The 24,840-nt window shown below is 47.9% G+C and overlaps 1 protein-coding gene across 3 annotated transcripts in view; it reads left to right on the top strand.

Moving 5' to 3' along the window:
* LOC143783135 (cytochrome P450 2C20-like) overlaps positions 1 to 24,840 on the top strand; it is a 744,296-nt gene that overhangs the window by 524,406 nt on the left and 195,050 nt on the right. For all 3 annotated transcript variants that reach the window (XM_077271442.1, XM_077271444.1, XM_077271443.1), the window contains exon 2: positions 11,393 to 11,574. In XM_077271442.1, the coding sequence (XP_077127557.1) occupies positions 11,393 to 11,574 (182 nt within the window). The remainder of the gene's footprint in view (positions 1 to 11,392; positions 11,575 to 24,840) is intronic.

Genomic DNA, 24,840 nt, shown 5'->3' with positions numbered 1-24,840 from the left:
CAAACGCCTATCAATCTGAATAGCCATTGTCATGGACTCATTCAGACCCGCAGGCACAGGGAACCCCACCATAACATCCTTAATGGCATCAGAGAGACCCTCTCTGAAAGTCGCCGCCAGGGCGCACTCATTCCACTGAGTAAGCACAGACCATTTACGGAATCTTTGGCAGTAAATTTCCGCTTCATCTTGCCCCTGAGATAGGGACATCAAAGTTTTTTCTGCCTGAAGCTCCAAATGAGGTTCGTCATAAAGCAACCCCAAGGCCAGAAAAAACGCATCCACATTGAGCAACGCAGGATCCCCTGGTGTCAATGAGAAAGCCCAGTCTTGAGGGTCGCCCCGGAGCAAGGAAATCACAATCCTGACCTGCTGTGCAGGGTCTCCGGCAGAGCGAAATTTCAGGGACAAAAATAATTTGCAATTATTTCGAAAATTCTGAAACCCAGATCTATTCCCCGAGAAAAATTCCGGCAAAGGAATTCTCGGCTCAGATACAGGTGCATGACAAACAAAGTCTTGCAAATTTTGTACCTTCGTGGCGAGATTATTCAAACCTGCAGTTACACTCTGAAGATCCATTACAAACAGGTGGACACAGAGCCATTCAAAGATTAGAAGGAGAAAAAAAAAAAAAAAAAAAATCTCAGCAGACTTCTTATTTCTCTCCTTTCTCAGCCAAGGATTTTAACCCTTTAGTGGGCCGGTCAAACTGTCATGTTCTCAATGGCAAGAGAACATAGCATCAGCATATATAGGAACTAGCTCTTGGAAGATGGGAACTGAGCTGACCATGAACTAAACCTAACGCACAACTAGCAGTGGCCGGGTAGCATGCCTACGTTGATTCTAGATGCCCAGCACCAGCCGGAGGACTAAATAATGCTAGCAGAGGAAAATATTAGTCCTAGCTCACCTCTAGAGAAATACCCCGAAAGGAGACAGAGGCCCCCCACATGTATTGGCGGTGAATTAAGATGAAATAACAAACGTAGTATGAAAATAGGTTTAGCAAATTTGAGGTCCACTTACTACATAGCAGAAGACAGAAAGGACACTTTCATGGTCAGCTGAAAACCCTATCAAAACACCATCCAGAAATTACTTTAAAACTCTGGCATTAACTCATAACACCAGAGTGGCAATTCCTGTTCACAAGAGCTTTCCAGACACAGTAACGAAACTACAGCTGTGAACTGGAACAAAAATGCAAAAACAAACATGGACAAGAGTCCAACTTATCTAGTAGTTGTCTAGGAGCAGGAACAAGCACAGAGAGGCTTCTGATAACATTGTTGACCGGCAAGCAACTAACAGAGCAGCAAGGTTATATAGCGACTCCCACATCTTGATGGGAACAGGTGAACAGAGAAGATGAAGACACCAGTTCAATTCCACCAGTGGCCACCGGGGGAGCCCAGAATCCAAATTCACAACAGATCAGGATGAGCAGCGTGAAAGGCACGAACTAAATCGGCCGCATGCACATCAGAAGCAACCACCCAGGAATTATCCTCCTGACCATAGCCCTTCCACTTGACCAGATACTGAAGCCTCCGTCTGGAGAGACGAGAATCCCAGATCTTCTCCACCACGTACTCCAACGCGCCCTCAACCAACACCGGAGCAGGAGGCTCAACAGAAGGAACCACAGGTACAACGTACCGCCGCAACAAAGACCTATGGAACACGTTGTGAATGGCAAACGACACCGGAAGATCCAAGCGAAAGGACACAGGATTAAGGATTTCCAATATCCTGTAAGGACCGATGAAGCGAGGCTTAAATTTAGGAGAGGAGACCTTCATAGGAACAAATCGAGAAGACAGCCATACCAAATCCCCAACACGAAGTCGGGGACCCACACCGCAGCGGCGGTTGGCAAAACGCTGAGCCTTCTCCTGTGACAACTTTAAGTTGTCCACCACATGATTCCAGATCTGCTGCAACCTATCCACCACAGAATCTACCCCAGGACAGTCAGAAGGCTCCACATGTCCCGAGGAAAAACGAGGATGGAACCCAGAGTTGCAGAAAAATGGCGAAACCAAAGTAGCGGAACTAGCCCGATTATTAAGGGCAAACTCAGCCAACGGCAAGAAGGTCACCCAATCATCCTGATCTGCCGAAACAAAACACCTCAAATAAGCCTCCAGAGTCTGATTAGTTCGCTCCGTTTGTCCATTAGTCTGAGGATGAAAGGCAGACGAAAACGACAAATCAATGCCCATCCTAGCACAAAAGGATCGCCAGAACCTGGAAACAAACTGGGATCTTCTGTCAGACACAATATTCTCAGGAATGCCGTGTAAACGAACCACATTCTGAAAGAACACAGGAACCAGATCGGAAGAGGAAGGCAGCTTAGGCAAAGGCACCAAATGGACCATCTTAGAAAAGCGATCACATACCACCCAGATGACAGACATGCCCTGAGACACCGGGAGATCTGAAATGAAATCCATGGAAATGTGTGTCCAAGGCCTCTTCGGGACAGGCAAGGGCAAGAGCAACCCGCTGGCACGAGAACAGCAAGGCTTAGCTCGAGCACAAGTCCCACAGGACTGCACAAATGACCGCACATCCCGTGACAAGGAAGGCCACCAAAAGGACCTAGCCACCAGATCTATGGTGCCAAAAATTCCCGGATGCCCTGCCAACACCGAGGAATGAACCTCGGAAATGACTCTGCTGGTCCACTTATCAGGAACAAACAGTCTGTCAGGTGGACAAGAGTCAGGTCTACCAGCCTGAAATCTCTGCAACACACGTCGCAAATCAGGAGAAATGGCCGACAAGATAACTCCCTCTTTAAGAATACCAACTGGTTCTGCGACTCCAGGAGAGTCAGGCACAAAGCTCCTTGAAAGAGCATCAGCCATCACATTCTTTGAACCTAGTAAATACGAGACCACAAAGTCAAAACGGGAGAAAAACAATGACCAGCGGGCCTGTCTAGGATTCAGGCGTTTAGCAGACTCGAGATACATAAGATTTTTGTGATCAGTCAAGACCACCACACAATGCTTAGCACCCTCGAGCCAATGACGCCACTCCTCAAATGCCCACTTCATGGCCAGCAACTCCTGATTGCCAACATCATAATTCCGCTCAGCAGGCGAAAACTTCCTAGAGAAGAAAGCACATGGTCTCATTACCGAGCAACCAGGGCCTCTCTGCGACAAAACGGCCCCTGCCCCAATCTCCGAAGCATCCACTTCGACCTGAAAGGGAAGTGAGACATCAGGCTGGCACAAAACAGGCGCCGAAGTAAACCGGCACTTCAACTCTTGGAACGCCTCCACGGCTGCAGGAGCCCAGTTAGCAACATCAGAACCTTTCTTGGTCATATCCGTCAAAGGTTTAACAACGCTAGAAAAATTAGCGATAAAACGACGGTAGAAGTTAGCAAAACCCAAGAACTTCTGAAGACTCTTAACTGATGTGGGTTGAGTCCAATCATGAATAGCTCGGACCTTGACTGGGTCCATCTCCACAGCAGAAGGGGAAAAAATAAACCCCAAAAAGGGAACCTTCTGTACTCCAAAGAGACACTTTGAGCCCTTAACAAACAAAGCATTCTCACGCAAAACCTGAAACACCATCCTGACCTGCTCCACATGTGAGTCCCAATCTTCAGAGAAAACCAGAATATCATCCAGATAAACAATCATAAATTTATCCAGATACTTCCGGAAAATATCATGCATAAAGGACTGAAACACTGAGGGAGCATTAGAGAGCCCAAAAGGCATCACCAAGTACTCAAAATGACCTTCGGGCGTATTAAATGCTGTCTTCCATTCATCTCCTTGCTTAATGCGCACAAGGTTGTACGCACCACGAAGATCTATCTTGGTGAACCACTTGGCACCTTTAATCCGGGCAAACAAGTCCGACAACAGAGGCAAAGGATACTGAAATTTAACAGTGATTTTATTCAGAAGCCGATAGTCAATACAAGGTCTCAAAGATCCGTCCTTCTTGGCCACAAAAAAGAATCCCGCACCAAGAGGGGAAGAGGATGGACGGATATGCCCCTTCTCCAGAGACTCCTTGATATACGAACGCATTGCGGCATGCTCAGGTACAGACAGATTAAATAGTCTTCCCTTAGGAAATTTACTACCTGGAATCAAATCTATGGCGCAGTCACAGTCCCTATGAGGAGGCAGAGCACTGGACCTGGACTCGCTGAATACATCCTGATAATCAGACAAATACTCAGGAACTTCCGAAGGAGTAGAGGAAGCAATAGACACCGGCGGGGAATCAGCATGAATTCCCTGACAGCCCCAACTTGACACAGACATTGCCTTCCAATCCAAGACTGGATTGTGGGTCTGTAACCATGGCAGACCCAAAACGACCAAATCATGCATTTTATGCAGAACAAGAAAACGAATCACCTCCCGATGTTCAGGAGTCATGCACATGGTTACCTGCGTCCAAAACTGCGGTTTATTTTCCGCCAATGGCGTAGCATCAATACCTCTAAGAGGAATAGGATTTACCAACGGTTCAAGAACAAAACCACAGCGCTTGGCAAATGACAGATCCATAAGACTCAGGGCAGCACCTGAATCCACAAACGCCATAACAGGGTAAGAAGACAATGAGCAAATTAAAGTCACAGACAAAATAAATTTAGGTTGCAAATTACCAATGGCGACAGGACTAACAACCCTTGTTAGGCGTTTAGAGCATGCTGATATAACATGTGTAGAATCACCACAGTAAAAACACAACCCATTCTGACGTCTATGATTTTTCCGCTCATTTCTAGTCTGAATTCTATCACATTGCATTAAATCAGGTGTTTGTTCAGACAACACCACCAGAGGATTAGCGGTTTTGCGCTCCCGCAAATGCCGGTCAATTTGAATAGCCAGCGCCATGGAATCATTCAGACTTGTAGGAATGGGGAAACCCACCATCACATTCTTAATGGCTTCAGAAAGGCCATTTCTGAAATTTGCGGCCAGAGCACACTCATTCCACTGAGTAAGCACGGACCATTTCCGAAATTTTTGGCAATACACTACAGCTTCATCCTGGCCCTGAGAAATAGCCAGCAAGGCTTTTTCTGCCTGAACTTCAAGATTGGGTTCCTCGTAAAGCAATCCGAGCGCCAGAAAAAACGCATCAATATTTGCTAATGCCGGATCTCCTGGCGCTAGCGAGAAAGCCCAATCCTGAGGGTCGCCCCGTAAAAAAGAGATAACAATTTTAACTTGCTGAGCTGAATCTCCAGATGAACGGGGTCTCAGAGATAGAAACAATTTACAATTATTCCTGAAATTCCTAAACTTAAATCGGTCTCCAGAAAACAGTTCAGGAATAGGTATTTTAGGTTCAGACATTGGACTATTGGTAACAAAATCTTGTATGCCCTGCACACGAGCAGCAAGCTGGTTTACACTTGTAATCAAGGTCTGGACATTCATGTCTGCAGCAAGCACAAGCCACTCAGAGGTAAAGGGGAGGAAGAGAGGAAAAAAAAAAAAAAAAAAACCTCAAAATTTCCTTTCTTATTATCCCACTTCTGCAATGCATTAAACATTCAATGTGGGCCTGGCATACTGTTATGACCCCAATGGCAGAGGGTCTCAGAAATAATTACTACGTCTGCAAACACAAAAAACCAGCTCATAGGGCAGTGGTAACTGAGCTGACCATATATCTAATCCTAGCACCACAAATAGCAGCAGCCGGGGAACGTGCCTACGTTGGTTCTAGACGTCTCGCGCCAGCCGGAGAACTAACTAACCCTAGAAGGGAAAAGAAAGACCTTTCTTGCCTCCAGAGAAAAGACCCCAAAAGTTGGATACAAGCCCCCAACAAATAATAACGGTGAGATAAGAGGAAAAGACAAACGTAAGAATGAGCTAGGTATTTAGCAAAGAGAGGCCCACTAGCTAATAGCAGAATATAGTAAGATGACTTATATGGTCAGCAAAAACCCTATCAAAATATCCATGCTGGATATTCAAGAACCCCCGAACCGTCTAACGGCCCGGGGGGAGAACACCAGCCCCCTAGAGCTTCCAGCAAAGTCAGGAATCACATTTAGTACAAGCTGGACAAAAATAAGAGCAAAGCAAAAAAAAACAAAAAACAAAGAAGCAAGACTTAGCTTAATTTTGCACGAACCAGGACCAGCAGACAGGAGCAAACAGAAAGGATCTGATTACAACGATGCCAGGCACTGGACTAAGGATCCAGGAAGTTTATATAGCAACACCCCTGGACTAACGACCCAGGTGGGTGCCAAACTGAGGAAGGACAATCCCAGAGTCATATCACTAGTAACCACAAGAGGGAGCCAAAAAGTCTAATTCACAACACTCTTCCCTCAGCGGTGAGAGTCCCCACACTGCCGGACCCTGTGACACTGTCCCGAAACACTCTATAATGGCCAGATCGGTCCACTGTGCCATACCGATGAGCGCCTGTATGCCGTACACAGATCCTGCCTCTCACGGTCAATACTCCCAGCCGGGGCGGTCTTGTCAGTGTTGTCGGCTGAGTCAGCAGTCTCTTAAAGGTCTGCTGTGTAAGCGGGGACAGCGGTGTTAGCGAGGACAGTGTTATCTGTGGTGTCTCAGTGGGTCCCCGTCGATCGTTTCCTGTCAGCGCGTCCTATTGTCCCCGACTCCAGTCTGCGCCGCCCCTTTGCCTCACAGCTGATCTGGACTCTCGCACGCGTGCTGTTCCGGCCTGAACTGTTTGAATTTCTGCACGCACATTAACTGCTTAGCCATGTCCACATCTCTTGAGCACAGGGACACCCCAAGCTCTCCCCCTGTATCCTAGGTGACAGACCTAATGGTTCTGGACCCGTTACAGATGAGGCAAACCTGGTTAGTTTCTGCTCCCTTACAGATATAAGGAAGATGTTGCTTTAATTCCATATTTACAAAATTCTAACATTAATATATCATTCAAAGTGTGTCAGTCCGCTTGTCACTCTTGGCAAGCAGCATAAATAGCCAGAGCATGTGGCCGACTCCGCCATTAAAAGAAGCCAGTATTTAGGAGAAACACACATCAAGGACTGATGTCCTGCTTGTGTATCAGCTGTTAATGCGGGTCAGATACTATTAAATTATACAGAACGGGTTAATTAGCTCAGGATAGCTACATGTGCTCCAGTATCGGCACAGCCTGACACACTGTTGAGTGTCTATTTGAGGACTTCCGTACACTGGCGTGGTCTCGCTAATGGAGATACCACACCTTACAGCTCACACAACTTTTCACATAGTATCTCACGCTAGTTACATACAGGATTGATACGGTTTAACACCACGTCGTTATCTGTATAAATTGGGGTGGCACTACAATAGAGTTTGTTATTTCTCTAGACTTATGATGTCTAATGGTGTTATTGGGTATTTTAGCTTATTATTATTATAATTTATTATTATAGCGCCATTTATTCCATGGCGCTTTACATGTGAGGAGGGGTATACATAATAAAAACAAGTACAATAATTTTGAACAATACAAGTCACAACTGGTACAGGAGGAGAGAGGACCCTGCCCGCGATGGCTCACAATCTACAAGGGATGGGTGAGGATACAGTAGGTGAGGATAGAGCTGGTCGTGCAGTGGTTTGGTTGATCGGTGGTTACTGCAGGTTGTAGGCTTGTCAGAAGAGGTGAGTCTTCAGGTTCTTTTTGAAGGTTTCGATGGTAGGCGAGAGTCTGATGTGTTGTGGTAGAGAAGAGTTCCAGAGTAGGGGTGATGCACGAGAGAAATCTTGTATGCGATTGTGGGAAGAGGAGATAAGAGGGGAGTAGAGAAGGAGATCTTGTCAGGATCGGAGGTTGCGTGCAGGAAAGTACCGGGAGACGAGGTCACAGATGTGTGGAGGACACAGGTTGTGGATGGCTTTGTATGTCATGGTTAGGGTTTTGTACTGGAGTCTCTGGGTAATGGGGAGCCAGTGAAGGGATTGACAGATGGGAGAGGCCGGGGAATAGCGGGGGGACAGGTGGATTAGTCAGGCAGCAGAGTTTAGAGTAGATTGGAGGGGTGCGAGAGTGTTAGAGGGGAGGCCACAGAGCAGAAGGTTACAGTAGTCGAGGCAGGAGATGATGAGGGCATGGACTAGGGTTTTTGCAGACTCTTGGTTTAGGAATGTACGGATCCGTGAAATATTTTTGAGTTGAAGGCGGCAGGAAGTGGAAAGGGCTTGGATATGTTGTTTGAAGGAGAGATCAGTGTCAAGGATTACCCCAAGACAGCGAGCTTGTGGGACTGGGGAGAGTGGGCAGCCGTTTACTGTAATGAAAAGGTTCTTTGGGGGGTGGCGTTAGATGGGGAAAGATGATGAATTCTGTTTTGTACATGTTAAGTTTTAGAAATCTAGCGGAGAAGAAGGATGAAATAGCGGACAAACATTGAGGGATTCTGGTTAGTAGGGTGGTGATATATGGTCCAGAGATGCAGATCTGTGTGTCGTCAGCATAGAGATGATACTGAAAGCTGTGAGATTCTATGAGCTGTCCCACGCCAAACGTGTAGATGGAGAAGAACAGGGGCCCTAGAACTGAACCTTGCGGGACTCCGACAGATAGGGGGCGAGGTGAGGAGGTGATGTGTGAGTGGGAGACGCTGACTGTCCAGTCAGTTAGGTATGATGAGATCCAGGACAGGGCCAAGTCTGTGATGTCAAGGGATGAGAGGGTCCGCAGCAACAGGGAATGGTCCACTGTGTCAAATGCAGAGGACAGGTCCAGGAGGAGGAGGATAGAGTAGTGTCGCTTGCTCTTGGTAGTTGATAGGTCATTGGTGACCTTAGATAAGGCAGTTTCAGTGGAGTCATGTGACCGTAAGCCTGATTGTAAGCGGTCGAAGAGGGAGCAGGAGCATATGTAGCAGGGCACATATTTCAGCAAATATATACAGTATGAAACACAATTGCCAACAAGTGGTGTTGTTACATCAGCAAGTAAAGAGGAGGCCAAGGTACAGCAGTGGACGACAATGTAGTGAATGATGAAGTCACTGACCCAACCTGGGAGGGTAACAGCAGAGGACAGCAGCGCACAGCGGGACGGATTTACAGCATCACTTCAGGCAGGAAGAGGTAGTGGGGTGGACAGAGACACAAGGCGGGCAACTCCTCCCCAGAGTACAAGCATGGTTAAAACACAAGCCAAGGGTTAGGTTTTTCCAAGTATGACACGTTTGAAAGACAAGCCAGTTAAACCAAAAAAGGCCATTTGCAACATCTGCCATGCCAGCATCAGCAGGGACAGCATGCTTGCCCAGGAAATGTTGCGCTTTAAGCTTGTGGAAACAGAAGCTTCCCACAACCTCATGGTGGTGGCCATCCCTTAGTACTCGGCCCCCAGCCGCCACTATTTCTCTCGGTGTATCTTAACCACGGACATCTGGACAAGTGCTTAGTGCCAGGGATGCTACATTTCCATGAAGTCACACTTGGTGAACATTGTAGAAGCTGGGACCCAGTCAGACCCTGGGATGGAACACATGCTACTGACACCGAGGATTGCGGGTCCTGGATCATTCAGGGTTTCCCAGACCTTCTACAGCAGTTCCTGCACCTCTTCCTCCTCACTCATCAATTGTCAACATCAGTTTCAAGCTGGAAGCACTGCAGAACTGCCTCGGCCAAGCTGCCACAAGCTCTGCTGAAGCTAATCTGCTTAGGTGACAAACCGCACACTGCCACAGAGTTGTTGAAAGGTCTAACAGACCAGACTGATCTGTGGCTATTGCCCCTGAACCTATAACCTATAATGTCATCGCTGTCCCAATGGGGCTCACGATCTAAATTCCCTATCAGTATGTCTTTTGAATGTGGGAGGAAACCAGAGTACCTGGAGGAAACCCACGCAAACACGGGGAGAACATACAAACTCCTTGCAGATTTTGGCCCTGGGTGGGATTTGAACCCAGGACTCTAACGCTGCAAGGCCGCAGTGCTAACGACTTAGCCATCGTGCTGCCCCTACTTAAGAAAGTATGTCACGTGTGTGCTTATTTCTGCAAGTCAGCTACAGCTGCCGCCACCTGAGCAGTGCTGCAACAGTGTTTGCAACGTCCAGCTCACCAACTGGTGTGCGATGTCACAGCGCGTTGAGACTCAACATAACAAATGTTGGCAAGGCTTTGTGAGCAGCAGAGAGCAGTAGTAGAATACCAGCCACACTATGCATGTCAGGTAGTCGTCACATAGGGAGTTTTCACACTGCATACAGGATTTCACACCCGAGACAGGAGAGTTTGTACAGTAAGTACAGAAGATTCTGGTCTCCTCCATATCAGGCTGAGTAGATGCGAAACGCTCTGCTATTTTCCCCAGCAGGGTTGATGAAATGACAGTCCTTGAGGCAACTTCATTAAACTAATCACGTTTTTGAGGGCTAATTCAAATAGATTAGATTCTGTTATAATAATACTGCACTTATCTGCACTTCATCTACAGTGAGGTGTGGCAGTAGGGATAGCGTATTACAGACATCTAGTCAGGGATTATTGCCTTATAAATTTGAAGCCTGTTGCTTTGTTCTGATTCATGGGGCAGAAAAATGCTTGAGTTTCCCATTGACTTCCATTATACTTGTTACTCAGGTAGCGCACCAGAGCATTTCGATTTGTTCAACTTGAGTAACGAGCACCCGAGCATTTTAGTGCGCGCTCATCACTAATGACTTTCTATTTACTTTATTTAAGGTACAAATTAATATTGAAACAATAAGCAACCCAATACAATGCCTATGGCTGTATGGATAGAAGGACGATTTTGCTTTAATTCTATATTCCATCTCTCTATTTACAAGATTCTAGCTTTAATATACCATGCAAAATGTGTTGATTGGTCAGTCCGCTTGTCAGTCTGGACTAGTAGCATAAATAGCCAGAGCATGTGGCCGACCCTGCCCTAAGAAATTGGCAGTATTCTGGTAAAACGCGCGTCAGGGACACATGCCCCACTTGTGTATCAAATGTTAATGAGGGTCAGATAATATTAAATTATACAGACCGGGTTAATTAGTTCAGGATAGCTACATGTGCGCCAGTATCAGCACAGCCTGACACACTGCTGAGTGTCTGTTTGAGGACTTCCGTACACTGGCGTGGTCTCACTCGTGGAGATACCACACCTTACAGCTCACATAACTTCTAGCATAGTGTGTCACGCTGGTTACATACAGGATTGATGCGGCTTTAACACCACGTCGTTATCTGTATAAATTGGGGTGGCACTACAGTAGAGTTTGATATTTCTGTAGACTTATGAATTTTAATTCAGGAAGTCAAAATCATTAAGAAAAGGCTCGTTTTACAACTGAACCTGACAACTTTTGAAAATATGTGAAACAGTGTAATCATATCCTCTGTTTCTATTCACAGGAGCCATGGAGCTGTCCACCATCCTCGCTCTTTCTCTTGTCCTTCTCCTCACCGTCTACATTTTCTTCCCCTGGTCCAAACAGCAAAGATACCGGTCACTGCCTCCTGGACCTACCCCAATTCCTCTACTGGGTAACCCCAAATACATATATTTAAAAGCAGCCGCCAAGAATTTCCCAGAGGTGAGTGTCCACAAAGAGACGCATTGCAGTGCGTGCTTCATAATACAGATATCGAGTGTCCTTTTTTCTGCTCATCATGGTGGTAGAGATTGGTCCATATGCAGGAATCATCATTTTCAGGCTGCTCGGTGTGAGCTGTAGACAACCTGAGCTCCGCTCCAGATCTCCTTTCCACATCAGCTTGGATTTGTGTTATATTCAGGGTTTGTCCAATATACAAATGCACACAAACAAGTGAGAGGCCGTAAAATGGAAATTATTCCAAAAAAAACAAATCAGCTAAAAAAGCTTCCAGCAAGCAATTGACAAGCTGGGATGCTGGGCTGTCGTCGTCTTCTTCTTCTTCAGTGGAAATTACATATGAGAAAATCAATTAGAGATGGAATTTGGGGAAAATTTATTGGACCCAGGTTGTATCATCTAGATAAGGTTCACATACCCTCAGCTGTGGTCGAGCTTCCCCGAAATGCTGTGCAGCTATCCCATCACATGGTATGACCACAGTCAACGAGGATTGACTATCATAGCCTGTGTAAAAGCCGAGGCAGGGAGAGCAGCAAACATTTTGGATTGAATCTGAAACATAAGAAATCGTTGCAGCTTAGTGACAGAAATAAGGAGAGAAAGTCACAAAACGCTGAAGAAATTGTGAGTCTGAATTCACACATTATGGAGGCATTGTGCTTAGATATAAATATTCTTAGGCGAACTGAAGACCGCGCACACGGTATAAATTTTTAGGTAGTTTATTGAAGCCAACGCGTTTCAAGAGCTTTCTTGCTCTCTTCTTCAGGGCATATCCAAGCGTACCTTTTATGTATCATATCCCTAAAATCCACAAGAGTGCAAAAAATGCCCCTGGTCGCCCTATTATCTCGGGTATTGGTTCTCTAACCTCAAATTTATCCAACTATATAGATAGCATTATGCAATTACATGTTACCCTTTTGAGGAGCTATATTAAGGATTCTACACATGTGATTAAACTTATTAGAAATGTTAAATGGAAAGATAGTTATGTATTTATTACAGTTGATGTATGCTCCTTATATACAAATATCAAACATGAAATTGGGCTTGAAAGTATGAAACTATTTATGGATACAGATTCGAGATTATCAGATAAACAAAAACAGTTCTTAATGTCGGGAATGGAGTTTATTTTAAAAAATAACTATTTTACTTTTTTGGGCGAACTGTACCACCAAACACGTGGTGCGGCAATGGGATCACGGGTAGCACCAACATATGCTAATTTATTTATGGGTCATTTTGAGAATTCTTTTATTTATAATAGTGCTTTTACTGATTGTATGGTTTTTTATGCACGTTATATTGATGATCTTGTTTTTATTTGGGACACAACTTTTAAACCTCCAGAATTCTTAATGTCACAGCTCAAAAACAACCCCTGGGGTCTTGATTTTACTTTTGTTTTTAACAAAACCGCTATTAACTATCTAGATGTAACATTCTTTATTATGGATGGAGAGATTCATACAAAAAACTTTTTTAAAAAAGTAGACAGTAACAGCTATGTTCATTATAACAGTAATCATCTTGATAAATGGCTTTGTAATATTCCAAAAAGCCAGTTTATGCGCATTAGGAAGAATTGTTCTTCTGATAGTGATTTTAAGGATCAATCTGAAATTTTAAAAAATAAATTTTTAGCACAAAAATATCCCAGTGAATTGGTAAACAGAGCATTTCAGCACGTTTATAAGAATTTTAATCAAGAATTGTTACTTAAAAGGGAAAAAGCTAACACTGTAACCGGCTCAGAAGATCACACTTGCAGCTTTATAACCACTTTCAGTACAGACCACAAATACATAAAAAAATCCATTGATGAGTTGTGGTATATAGTGAGAGAGGATAACATACTGGGAAAGCTGGTGCCGCAACATCCTAAAATTATTTTTAGGAGAGCACCCAGCCTGAAAAATAAACTGGCACCCAGTAGACTTCTTGATGAACGGAAAAAATCACTTTCTTCACAAAAACCGGGGATTTTCAAATGTTTTCACAAGAATTGTCTGTGCTGTGGTATCATAGCACATACCAGTACAGCATTTAAACATCCCTCCTTTCCTCACCCCTTTCCAATCAGTCACCATTTCACTTGTACCACTTCTTATGTTATTTACATTATCACTTGTCCATGCAACAAGATTTATGTTGGCAGGACCACACAACCACTTCACCTTCGTATGAATTCTCACCGACACAATATTAAAATAGGTTTTCTTAAACATGGTCTTTCCAAACACTTTAGTATCTCACATAATTGTAATCCTTCACTATTCCATGTTCACCCTATTGATCATGTTGCGGCACATGTCCCTAATCGCACACAGTCACTTAATAAGAAAGAGATTTTTTGGATATATACCTTGAATTCTCTTGAGCCTGGAGGGCTAAATGTAATGTCAGATATTCTGTGACTTAATAAAACCTTTTACTAAGTGAGGTGACAATTACTAAACCTCACTTCTATAACAACTTACTTCTGAAAAAAAAAAAAAAAAAAAAAAAGATATGCCCTGAAGAAGAGAGCAAGAAAGCTCTTGAAACGCGTTGGCTTCAATAAACTACCTAAAAATTTATACCGTGTGCGCGGTCTTCAGTTCGCCTAAGACTATCACCCTCAACATCCTTAATTGGATTTTTGTGGAGACCTGCTGCTACGGTCAAGCCTACATGGGAGTTGTGACCTAGGTTCACAACTCCAATAGGTGAGCACATTCCCTGCATAGGACCATATGTTTTCCTAAACAGTGTGACACATTGGGGGCGCCTTGTGTTTTTCTCATTTTTAGATATAAATATTGATATGTGATCGCAGCCTAAAGATAGAGATTAGGACAGAACTGCAGTGAAGAACATTAGTGTGTGCGGAACAGAGAAGAATCACATTAACGTTTTATAGGGCAACCGGGGCTTCAAAGTACTTTTTATTTGTCATGAAATTAGTTTTCTGGACAAATTGTCAAATCTGGCAAACTGAAATTTTCAATAATTCCGTTAATTGTAGTGGAAATGTATAATCGCAGGAAACCATTAAAAAACTGTCTGACTTTGGTATCCATGGATGGCTTTTCATTCACCATAGTGTTACCTACTCTTTGGATGTAGTGTTAGTCCTCTATCTGTGATATTCATGTGCGCTAATATAAAAGGGGCAGAATGGCTGATTATAATGATTACTTAGGGGTATTGCTTCATCTTATCAATGGTTAAAGGGGTGCAGTCCCCAAGTGGCACTAGGGTTACAGCAGATAGAAGTAATGAGGGGGAGTAAGCCCTCTGCTATCTGTATCATACCTACGTCATTCACATTGTGAAGCATCATATGTTATGATCAGACACTGAACAAGCAGGGAATGAATGTTGTGAGATAACAGTTCTGAAGCCTGTATATGAGTAACACAAGGTGACCATCCACTACATGACCATTTACTGTCCGATGTCCTCAGTCTCCTCCTCCACTGGAGGCTCCTTGGCCTCCGCAGCCCCCAGACATGCGATCTTTACCTCTTTTCCTACCAAATTGTTGTTATTTTGGATGGGGCAGGATATGTGTCAGAGGAGACCATGTGGCGCGCCCTCTGAGGCCTCCGTCGGAATGTGAACATCGCAATGCATAATTCTGTGAAAAAAACGCATCCTGCAAAGTTGCCCGCAGGATGCGTTTTTTTCACATAGACTTGTATTACCGACGCATTGCGACGTATGAACACACGTTCCATACGTCGTGCACTGGATGCGTCGGTATTTGGCGGCCCATCGTTATGAAAAAACTTTCAAGGGAACATTTTTTCGCACGTCGGGTCCTGCATTTCCTACAGCGCATGCGCGGCCGGATCTCCGCCCCTCCTCCTCGGGCCTTAACATTAAGCAGCGGACACATTGAAACACTGCGTCCGCTGCTCACGTCTGTCAAAATTGCACACACTTCCATCGGTACATCCCGCCGATGCTTGGCGACGGGCACATTCCGACGGAAGTGTGAAAGAAGCCTGACATGTACTTTGCCTCCTTAGATAAGATCTAATGATAATAATGGAGCTGTCTCTTTACCCAGATACATTCACAAACACAGACAGATGAATCTTAAACTCACAAGTAGTGTTGAGCGATACCTTCCGATATCGGAAAGTATCGGTATCGGAAAGTATCGGCCGATACCGTCAAAGTATCGGATCTAATCCGATACCGATACCCGATCCCAATGCAAGTCAATGGGACGAAAGTATCGGAATTAAAATAAACCCTTTCTTTCCTTGTAGGTTCATTCTACATGAAGGAAAACAACTAAGAATAATGTAGGATGTATTGGGGGACGTGGCGGAGACATTAAAGGCACAGAGGTTTAGCCCAAACAAATAGAATAGCAGGTTTTTTTGTTTTTTTTTATGACGTTCGGTGTTAGAAAGATTTTGACTATGTTATTTATTTATTTTTTTTTCAGATATTGATGTTTCACTACTTCCACGTCCTTCACCTTCTTTTTTACTTCTCCCACACTTTCTTCTTCATTATCCTCATCATCAGCTTCTTTGACATCAACTATCTTCACCTTATTCATCTTCTTCTTCTTCTACCTATTTTTTTTTTTTTTTTTACATTGTTCATATTCTTTTTATTTAACTATTATCTTTTTCATATTCAACTTCTTCATCATATTCTGATTTGTGACAGGCATTCCCGTAGTTGTTATCTATAAAAGTTTGAAGATTACACCTTCCGTTCTGCCTGTCACAAAAGAGTTACATTTGTCCGCGTTCAGTTTGGCCTGCAGCATCAGGCTTTATCCAGGGGCACCACGAGGAGGAATGGACTAACCCCCATACACTGCTTAGTCTTCTTCTGCTTATAATTTAGATAATATCTTTTGCTCTGATATTTAGTCTTATGCTTAATGTTCTTCTGCTCTTTGTTCTGCAGCCTCTTGTTCTTCTGCTTCTCGGTCTCCCATGTCGTCGTCGTCTCCAGGGTCGTCGTCTCCAGGGTCGTCGTCTCCGGGGTTGTCGTCATCGGGGTGGTCTTCAGGGTCATCGTCTCCAGGGTCGTCGTCATCACAGTGGTTGTCGTCTCTGGTGTCGTCGTCATCTTAGGGGTGGTCTTCCGGGTCATCGTGTTTAGTCTCTTGAACTTGGAAATGTAGCAGAAGGTACAAGAAGGCTGAGAAAATGCCGAGAAACAGCCGATAGAACTGGAACTCGGATGGCTACCCGAAGGTCCAAGAGCCAATGGAACTACCGAGGACCAGCTGACGTTACTGGAACCCGGTTACTAAGCAGGAGGTACCCGTGCCTGAAAGCACTACCAAGGACCACCTGACGTTGGTGGAACTCGGATACCCAGAGGGAGGCACCTAAGCCAAAGGCTCTGCCCGGAACCAGCTGACGGTACTGGAACCAGGATGGGGAGCAGAAGGTACAAGAGCAAAAGACACTGCCGAGAACCAGCTGACGGTGCTGGAACCCGGATGGGTAGCCGAAGGTCCAAGAGCCAATGGAACTACCGAGGACCAGCTGACGTTACTGGAACCCGGTTACTAAGCAGGAGGTACCCGTGCCTGAAAGCACTACCAAGGACCACCTGACGTTGGTGGAACTCGGATACCCAGAGGGAGGCACCTAAGCCAAAGGCTCTGCCCGGAACCAGCTGACGGTACTGGAACCAGGATGGGGAGCAGAAGGTACAAGAGCAAAAGACACTGCCGAGAACCAGCTGACTGTGCTGGAACCCGGATGGGTAGCCGAAGGTCCAAGAGCCAATGGAACTACCGAGGACCAGCTGACGTTACTGGAACCCGGTTACTAAGCAGGAGGTACCCGTGCCTGAAAGCACTACCAAGGACCACCTGACGTTGGTGGAACTCGGATACCCAGAGGGAGGCACCTAAGCCAAAGGCTCTGCCCGGAACCAGCTGACGGTGCTGGAACCAGGATGGGGACCTATTCAAGCTTGTCTTCCTAGAGCCCCAACTAGCAGTGTTGGAGCAAAGGGTCAGCAGGAGGAGGAGATGGAGCAGAGTGTAGGCCGAAGCCTGCACTGGCGGCAGCTTTGGGTCTGTTGTGTCTGCGTGGCAGTTGCAGGACACGTTGCCGGCTGCACAGCAGGGGAACAGCTGGCGGTGCTGAACCCCACTGACATATTGGCTGGTGTTTTTCTCTGTGCAGCTAGCAGTACCGGGCCCCAACTGGCGGTGTTGGAGCCCGGGCTCTGCAGGGGGAGCAGAGTGTAGGCCGAAGCCTAATTGAACCAATTTCAAAGGTAACCTTTAACCCCCCCTCAGGTGTTACAAAGTAGAAGAGCCACAGCTTATGCAGCAGTAGTGCTGCACAAGTCAAAGGTTGCTCTTTTAATTTTGCTCCTTGCACACGCTGAATGAAACACGTATAACATTTAGCCCTTTATACAGTCAAACTGTGTTGGAGGCGCGAGTTCCCTTCGTAATAAGACGCAGCACAGATGTCAAGAATCCCACCTTGGTGCTGGGTGCAGCCTCCTGAGCGTTGTTATTTGCTGTACAGGAGTCTGCGCTGTCGTGTTATCCCCTGGCCTAGCGCTGTTAGCGCTGCCCATCTTCTGACATCATTTAATGTCGGCCGGTGCGCTTCGCGATGACCATGAATCCCAGCCCCGCAGTGTCTTAACATTGTTAAAACACTGCGGGGCTGGGATTCATGGCCTGGCGCAGTACATATGTTCGCCTCTCGCTTGGGTTCTTACACCCGCTTCAGACTATGCGGCGTCAGCTGATCCCTTATCGCATGCCACGGCCATGAAGCCGCACAGTCTGAAGAAGGCGGAAGGAGATGAGGGACAGGCGAACTGATGCACTGCTCATGCCCATCAATCACACCCTCGCAGTCCCAATAAATAAGACACCGAGGGGCGTTGTGTGGGTCAGGGCGGCCGCAGAGGCGCAGGCAGCCAAACAATGATGCCAGAAGACGGGCAGCGCTACCAAGGGGGTTGCAGCGTGTCATTACAAAGGAAAGTCACACCACCGGGACGGTTAAATGGTCACACAGAGGACACATTTTAGACGTGTTTTCAGTTCCACATGTGCGAGGAGAATACGTTTATGAGCCACCTTGCACACATGCAGCATTACCGCTGTACAAGGTGGCTGTAAAACGTACAAACGCCTGGGGGAGGGGGGACAGGTTCCCTTCAATTTCAGTTCTGGTGTCTGCGTGGCTTTTGCAGGACACGATGCCGGCTACACAGCAGGGGAACAGCTGGCGGTGCTGAACCCCACTGACACATTGGCTGGTGTTTTTCTCTGTGCAGCTAGCAGTACCGGGCCCCAACTGGCGGTGTTAGAGCCCAGGGTCAGCAGGAGGAGGAGATGGAGCAGAGTGTAGGCCGAAGCCTGCACTGGCGGCAGCTTTGGGTCTGTTGTGCCTGCGTGGCAGTTGCAGGACATGTTGCCGGCTGCACAGCAGGGGAACAGCTGGCGGTGCTGAACCCCACTGACACATTGGCTGGTGTTTTTCTCTGTGCAGCTAGCAGTCCCGGGCCCCAACTGGCGGTGTTAGAGCCCGGGCTCTGCAGGGGGAGCAGAGTGTAGGCCGAAGCCTAATTGAACCAATTTCAAAGGTAACCTTTAACCCCCCCTCAGGTGTTACAAAGTAGAAGAGCCACAGCTTATGCAGCAGTAGTGCTGCACAAGTCAAAAGTTGCTCTTTTAATTTTGCTCCTTGCACACGCTGAAAGGAACACGTATAACATTTGGGCCCTTACACAGTCAAAATGATTTTGAGGCGTGAGTTCCCTTCGTAAAGAGACGCAGTACAGCTGGCAAAAATGCCACCTTGGTGCTTTGCGCAGCCTCCTGAGCATCGTTATTTGTTGCACAGGAGTCTGCGCTTTTGTGTTATCCCTTGGCCTTGCGCTGTTAGCGCTAGCCATCCTCTGACATCATGTAATGTCGGCCGTTGCGCTTTGCGATGACCATGAATCTAAGCCCCGCAGTGTCTTAACATTGTTAAAACACTGCGGGGCTGGGATTCATGGCCTGGCGCAGTACATATGTTCGCCTCTCGCTTGGGTTCTTACACCCGCTTCAGACTATGCGGCATCAGCTGATCCCTTATCGCATGCCACGGCCATGAAGCCGCACACTCTGAAGAAGGCGGAACGAGACGAGTGACAGGCGAACATATGCACTGCTCAAGCCCATCAATCACACCCTCGCAGTCAAAATAAATAAGACACCGAGGGGCGTTGTGTGGGGCAAGGCGGCCGCAGAGGCGCAGGCAGCCAAACAATGATGCCAGAATCCCCAGTGGGATTAAATCAGAAGACAGTACGAGGCGGGCTCTCGGCCAGCGCGGCCGCACAGGCGCAGCCATCCTGACACCAAATGATGTCAGAAGACGGGCAGCGCTAAGTGTGCCTGGCCAAGGGCTAACCTAACAGCGCAGGCTCCGGGACTGATTCAAACAACGCTGAGGAGGCGGCGCACGGCGCCAAGGGGGTAAGAATGACGGCTGTGCTGCGTCACATCACAAAGGACAGTTCCACCAACCGGACGGTATCACGGTAGGAGGGGACACTTTTCATAAGTGTTAGGTTCAGCATGTGCAAGGAGCACCACGAAAAGAGGCAGTTTTTCCCTTTGCATCATTACTGCTGCACAAGGTGGCTCCTTCAGTAACAAACACCTGGGGGGGGACAGTTTCCCTTAAATTTAACTTGTTGTGCCTGCGTGGCGGTCGCAGTACACGTTGCCGTATACACAGCAGGGGAACAGCTGGCGGTGCTGAACCCCAATAACAGAGGAGGAACTGTTGGGACTGTGCGGACAGCACTTCTGGACGGCAACTAGCGGTGTTGGAGCCCAGGGACAGGTGGAGGAGGAGGAGGTGGAGGAGGTAGGAGGGATTGCCACACACACAGCAGGGGAACAGCTGACGTTACTGAACCCCAATAACAGAGGAGGGACTGTTGGGACTGTGCGGACAGCACTTCTGGACGGCAACTAGCAGTGTTGGAGCCCAGGGACAGGTGGAGGAGGTAGGAGGGATTGCCACACACACAGCAGGGGAACAGCTGACGTTACTGAACCCCAATAACAGAGGAGGGACTGTTGGGACTGTGCGGACAGCACTTCTGGATGGCAACTAGCGGTGTTGGAGCCCAGGGACAGGTGGAGGAGGAGGAGGTGGAGGAGGTAGGAGGAGGTAGGAGGGATTGCCACACACACAGCAGGGGAACAGCTGACGTTACTGAACCCCAATAACAGAGGAGGGACTGTTGGGACTGTGCGGACAGCACTTCTGGACGGCAACTAGCGGTGTTGGAGCCCAGGGACAGGTGGAGGAGGAGGAGGTGGAGGAGGTAGGAGGAGGTAGGAGGGATTGCCACACACACAGCAGGGGAACAGCTGACGTTACTGAACCCCAATAACAGAGGAGGGACTGTTGGGACTGTGCGGACAGCACTTCTGGACGGCAACTAGCGGTGTTGGAGCCCAGGGACAGGTGGAGGAGGAGGAGGTGGAGGAGGTAGGAGGAGGTAGGAGGGATTGCCACACACACAGCAGGGGAACAGCTGACGTTACTGAACCCCAATAACAGAGGAGGGACTGTTGGGACTGTGCGGACAGCACTTCTGGACGGCAACTAGCGGTGTTGGAGCCCAGGGACAGGTGGAGGAGGAGGAGGTGGAGGAGGTAGGAGGAGGTAGGAGGGATTGCCACACACACAGCAGGGGAACAGCTGACGTTACTGAACCCCAATAACAGAGGAGGGACTGTTGGGACTGTGCGGACAGCACTTCTGGACGGCAACTAGCGGTGTTGGAGCCCAGGGACAGGTGGAGGAGGAGGAGGTGGAGGAGGTAGGAGGAGGTAGGAGGGATTGCCACACACACAGCAGGGGAACAGCTGACGTTACTGAACCCCAATAACAGAGGAGGGACTGTTGGGACTGTGCGGACAGCACTTCTGGACGGCAACTAGCGGTGTTGGAGCCCAGGGACAGGTGGAGGAGGAGGAGGTGGAGGAGGTAGGAGGAGGTAGGAGGGATTGCCACACACACAGCAGGGGAACAGCTGACGTTACTGAACCCCAATAACAGAGGAGGGACTGTTGGGACTGTGCGGACAGCACTTCTGGACGGCAACTAGCGGTGTTGGAGCCCAGGGACAGGTGAAGGAGGAGGAGGTGGAGGAGGTAGGAGGAGGTAGGAGGGATTGCCACACACACAGCAGGGGAACAGCTGACGTTACTGAACCCCAATAACAGAGGAGGGACTGTTGGGACTGTGCGGACAGCACTTCTGGACGGCAACTAGCGGTGTTGGAGCCCAGGGACAGGTGGAGGAGGAGGAGGTGGAGGAGGTAGGAGGAGGTAGGAGGGATTGCCACACACACAGCAGGGGAACAGCTGACGTTACTGAACCCCAATAACAGAGGAGGAACTGTTGGGACTGCGCATGTCCATGGATCTCAGGCCCCCAGTGGGATTAAATCAGAAGACACTGCGAGGCGGGCTCTCGGCCAGCGCGGCCGCACAGGCGCAGCCATCCTGACACCAAATGATGTCAGAAGACGGGCAGCGCTAAGTGTGCCTGGCCACGGGATAACATAACAGCGCAGGCTCCGGGACGGAATCAAACAACGCTGAGGAGCCGGGGCACGGCGCCAAGGGGGTAGGAATGACGGCTGTGCTGCGTCATATTACGAAGGAAAGTCCCACCTCCGGGACGGTTTTACGGTATCAGTGGACACATTTTATAAGTGTTAAGTTCTGCGTGTGCAAGGAGCTAAACAAAAATAGCTACCTTTTCCTTGTGCAGCATTACTGCTGCACAAGGTGGCTCTTTCAGTAACAAACGCCTTGGGGGGGGGGGGACAGATTCCCTTACATTTCAGTTGTTGTGTCAGCGTGGCGGTCGCAGGACACATTGCCGGCTACACAGCTGGGGATCAGCTGACGTTACTGAAACCCAATAACACTGGGTCGTATGTTTTGACTGTGCAGACGGCACTTCTGAGCCTCAACTGGCGGTGTTGGAGCCCAGGAATTTAAGTTCAGGTGGTAGAAAGATGAACACAACAGGAGACCTGGATAACGTAGACAGTGACCTAATTATTTAATCAGGAAGAGGAGTGGCAAATTCCTGCGAGATCCAGGCCTTGTTCATTTTCAGGAAAGTAAGCCGGTCAACGTTATCGGAGGATAGTCGCATGCGACGGTCAGTTAGTACACAACCTGCAGCACTAAAGACACGTTCCGATAATACACTGGCCGCAGGGCAAGACAGCACCTCCAATGCATACTGGCTTAGCTCTGGCCATGTATCCAGCTTTGAGACCCAAAACTTGAAAGGGGAAGAGCCATCTGGGAGTACAGCAAGAGGGCAAGACATGTAGTCTGTCACCATCTGACGGAACCGTTGCCTCCTGCTGACTGGAGCCGTCTGTGATGGTGTAGACTTTTGTGGCGGGCACAGAAAACTGTGCCACAGTTGGGCCATACTGGTCTTGCCTTGGGCAGAGGCACTGCTTCTGCTCCCTCTTTGTGCAGAGCCTCCACCACTGCCTGGACGCACTGAGCTGCTTTGGAATGCACTACCAGCACTTCTCTCAGTTGGAATGGAGAAGATGATGGAATTCACCAGTGTGTCTTGGTACTCCCGCATTTTTCGCTCCCGGTTCAACGGTGTGATGAGGCTTTCTACGTTGTCCCGGTAGCGAGGATCGAGGAGGGTGAACACCCAATAATCAGACATGTTGAGAATGTGGGCGATGCGGCGGTCGTTTCTCAGGCACTGCAGCATGTAATCCACCATGTGCTGCAGACTGCCAACTGCCCAAGAAACGCTGTCCCCTGCTGGAGGCGTGATCTCTGCCCGCTCGTCATCACCCCACCCTCGCTGTACACACTGAGTACTGGACAATTGTGTAACTCCCTCCTCTGGACGGATGTCTTCCTCCTCCATTGACTCCTCCTCATCCTCCTCACAAACTGTCCCCTGCCTACGCGTTTGTGAGGAACCACGTGGCGCTGACTGTCCAGAAGATGATGGAAATGCTGAATCCTCATCCTCCACCTCTTCCACAACATCATCCCTTAGCGCTTGCAGTGATTTTTCAAGCAGGCAGATAAGGGGGACAGTCATGCTGACTAGTGCATCATCTGCACTCGCCATCCGCGTGGAATAATCAAAGGGACGCAAAACCTGGCAGACGTCATTCATAGTGGCCCACTCTGTGGTTGTGAAGTCTGTACGGCGCTGACTGCGACTTCTTTGCGCCTGAAGCAGCTGGTACTCCATTACAGCTTGCTGCTGCTCACACAACCGCTTCAACATATGTAACGTGGAATTCCACCTGGTAGGTAGGTCACATATGATGCGATGTTCCGGCAGGCGGTGTCGGCGCTGCAGAGCCGCAATGCGCGCTTTTGCCGTGCTGGAACGCCGCAAGTGAGCACACTCTAGGCGGACCTTGTGCAGCAGTGCATCAAGATCCGGATAGTCCCTCAAAAAACTCTGCACAACCAAATTGAGCACATGTGCCAGACATGGGATGTGAGTGAGGTTGCCGAGGCCCAGAGCTGCCACCAGATTTCGGCCATTATCACACACTACCATGCCTGGCTGGAGATTCGCTGGCACAAACCACACATCGCTCTCCTGCTTGATGGCATTCCAGAGCTCCTGCGCTGTGTGGCTTCGATTCCCCAAATAAATTAATTTCAAGACGGCCTGTTGACGTTTGGCCACGGCTGTGCTCATGTCGGTCGTAACAGGTAAACGTTCATCACGGGTCCATGTGGAGGTGGACTGTGACGGCTCCTGCAGCGATGATTCTGAGAAACTGGTGTAAGAGGAGGAGTCAATGCGTACAGAATGGATTCCTGCAATCCTTGGAGTGGGCAGGACATGTCCTGCGCCACTCGCACGGTCTGTACCCGTCTGTTGTGTATCCGCTTTTTGGGCTCCCCTGGTGGTTGCTGGTGGTACTGGTGACTTGTTTGCACTTTGCTGCTTCTGTTCACCTGCTTCCATCAGTGTTTGGGAGTTTCCTATTTAGCCTTGCTCTCCAGTCTTTTCCTTGCCGGTCATCATTGTAACCAGAGCCTTTGGTTGCATGTTCCTGCTACTAGTCTGCTGATCAGCTAAGTGGACTTTGTCCTTTTGTTTTGTACCTTTTGTCCAGTTTGCAGTTTTGTTATTCTCTGTAGCTGGAAGCTCTTGCGGGCTGAAATTGCCACTCCTGTGTCATGAGTTGACA

This window comes from Ranitomeya variabilis, chromosome 6, assembly GCF_051348905.1.
Source record: "Ranitomeya variabilis isolate aRanVar5 chromosome 6, aRanVar5.hap1, whole genome shotgun sequence".
NCBI lineage: Eukaryota > Metazoa > Chordata > Amphibia > Anura > Dendrobatidae > Ranitomeya > Ranitomeya variabilis.
The sequence above is the reverse complement of the archived record's forward strand: the minus strand, read 5'-3'. Positions and strand labels throughout refer to the sequence as shown.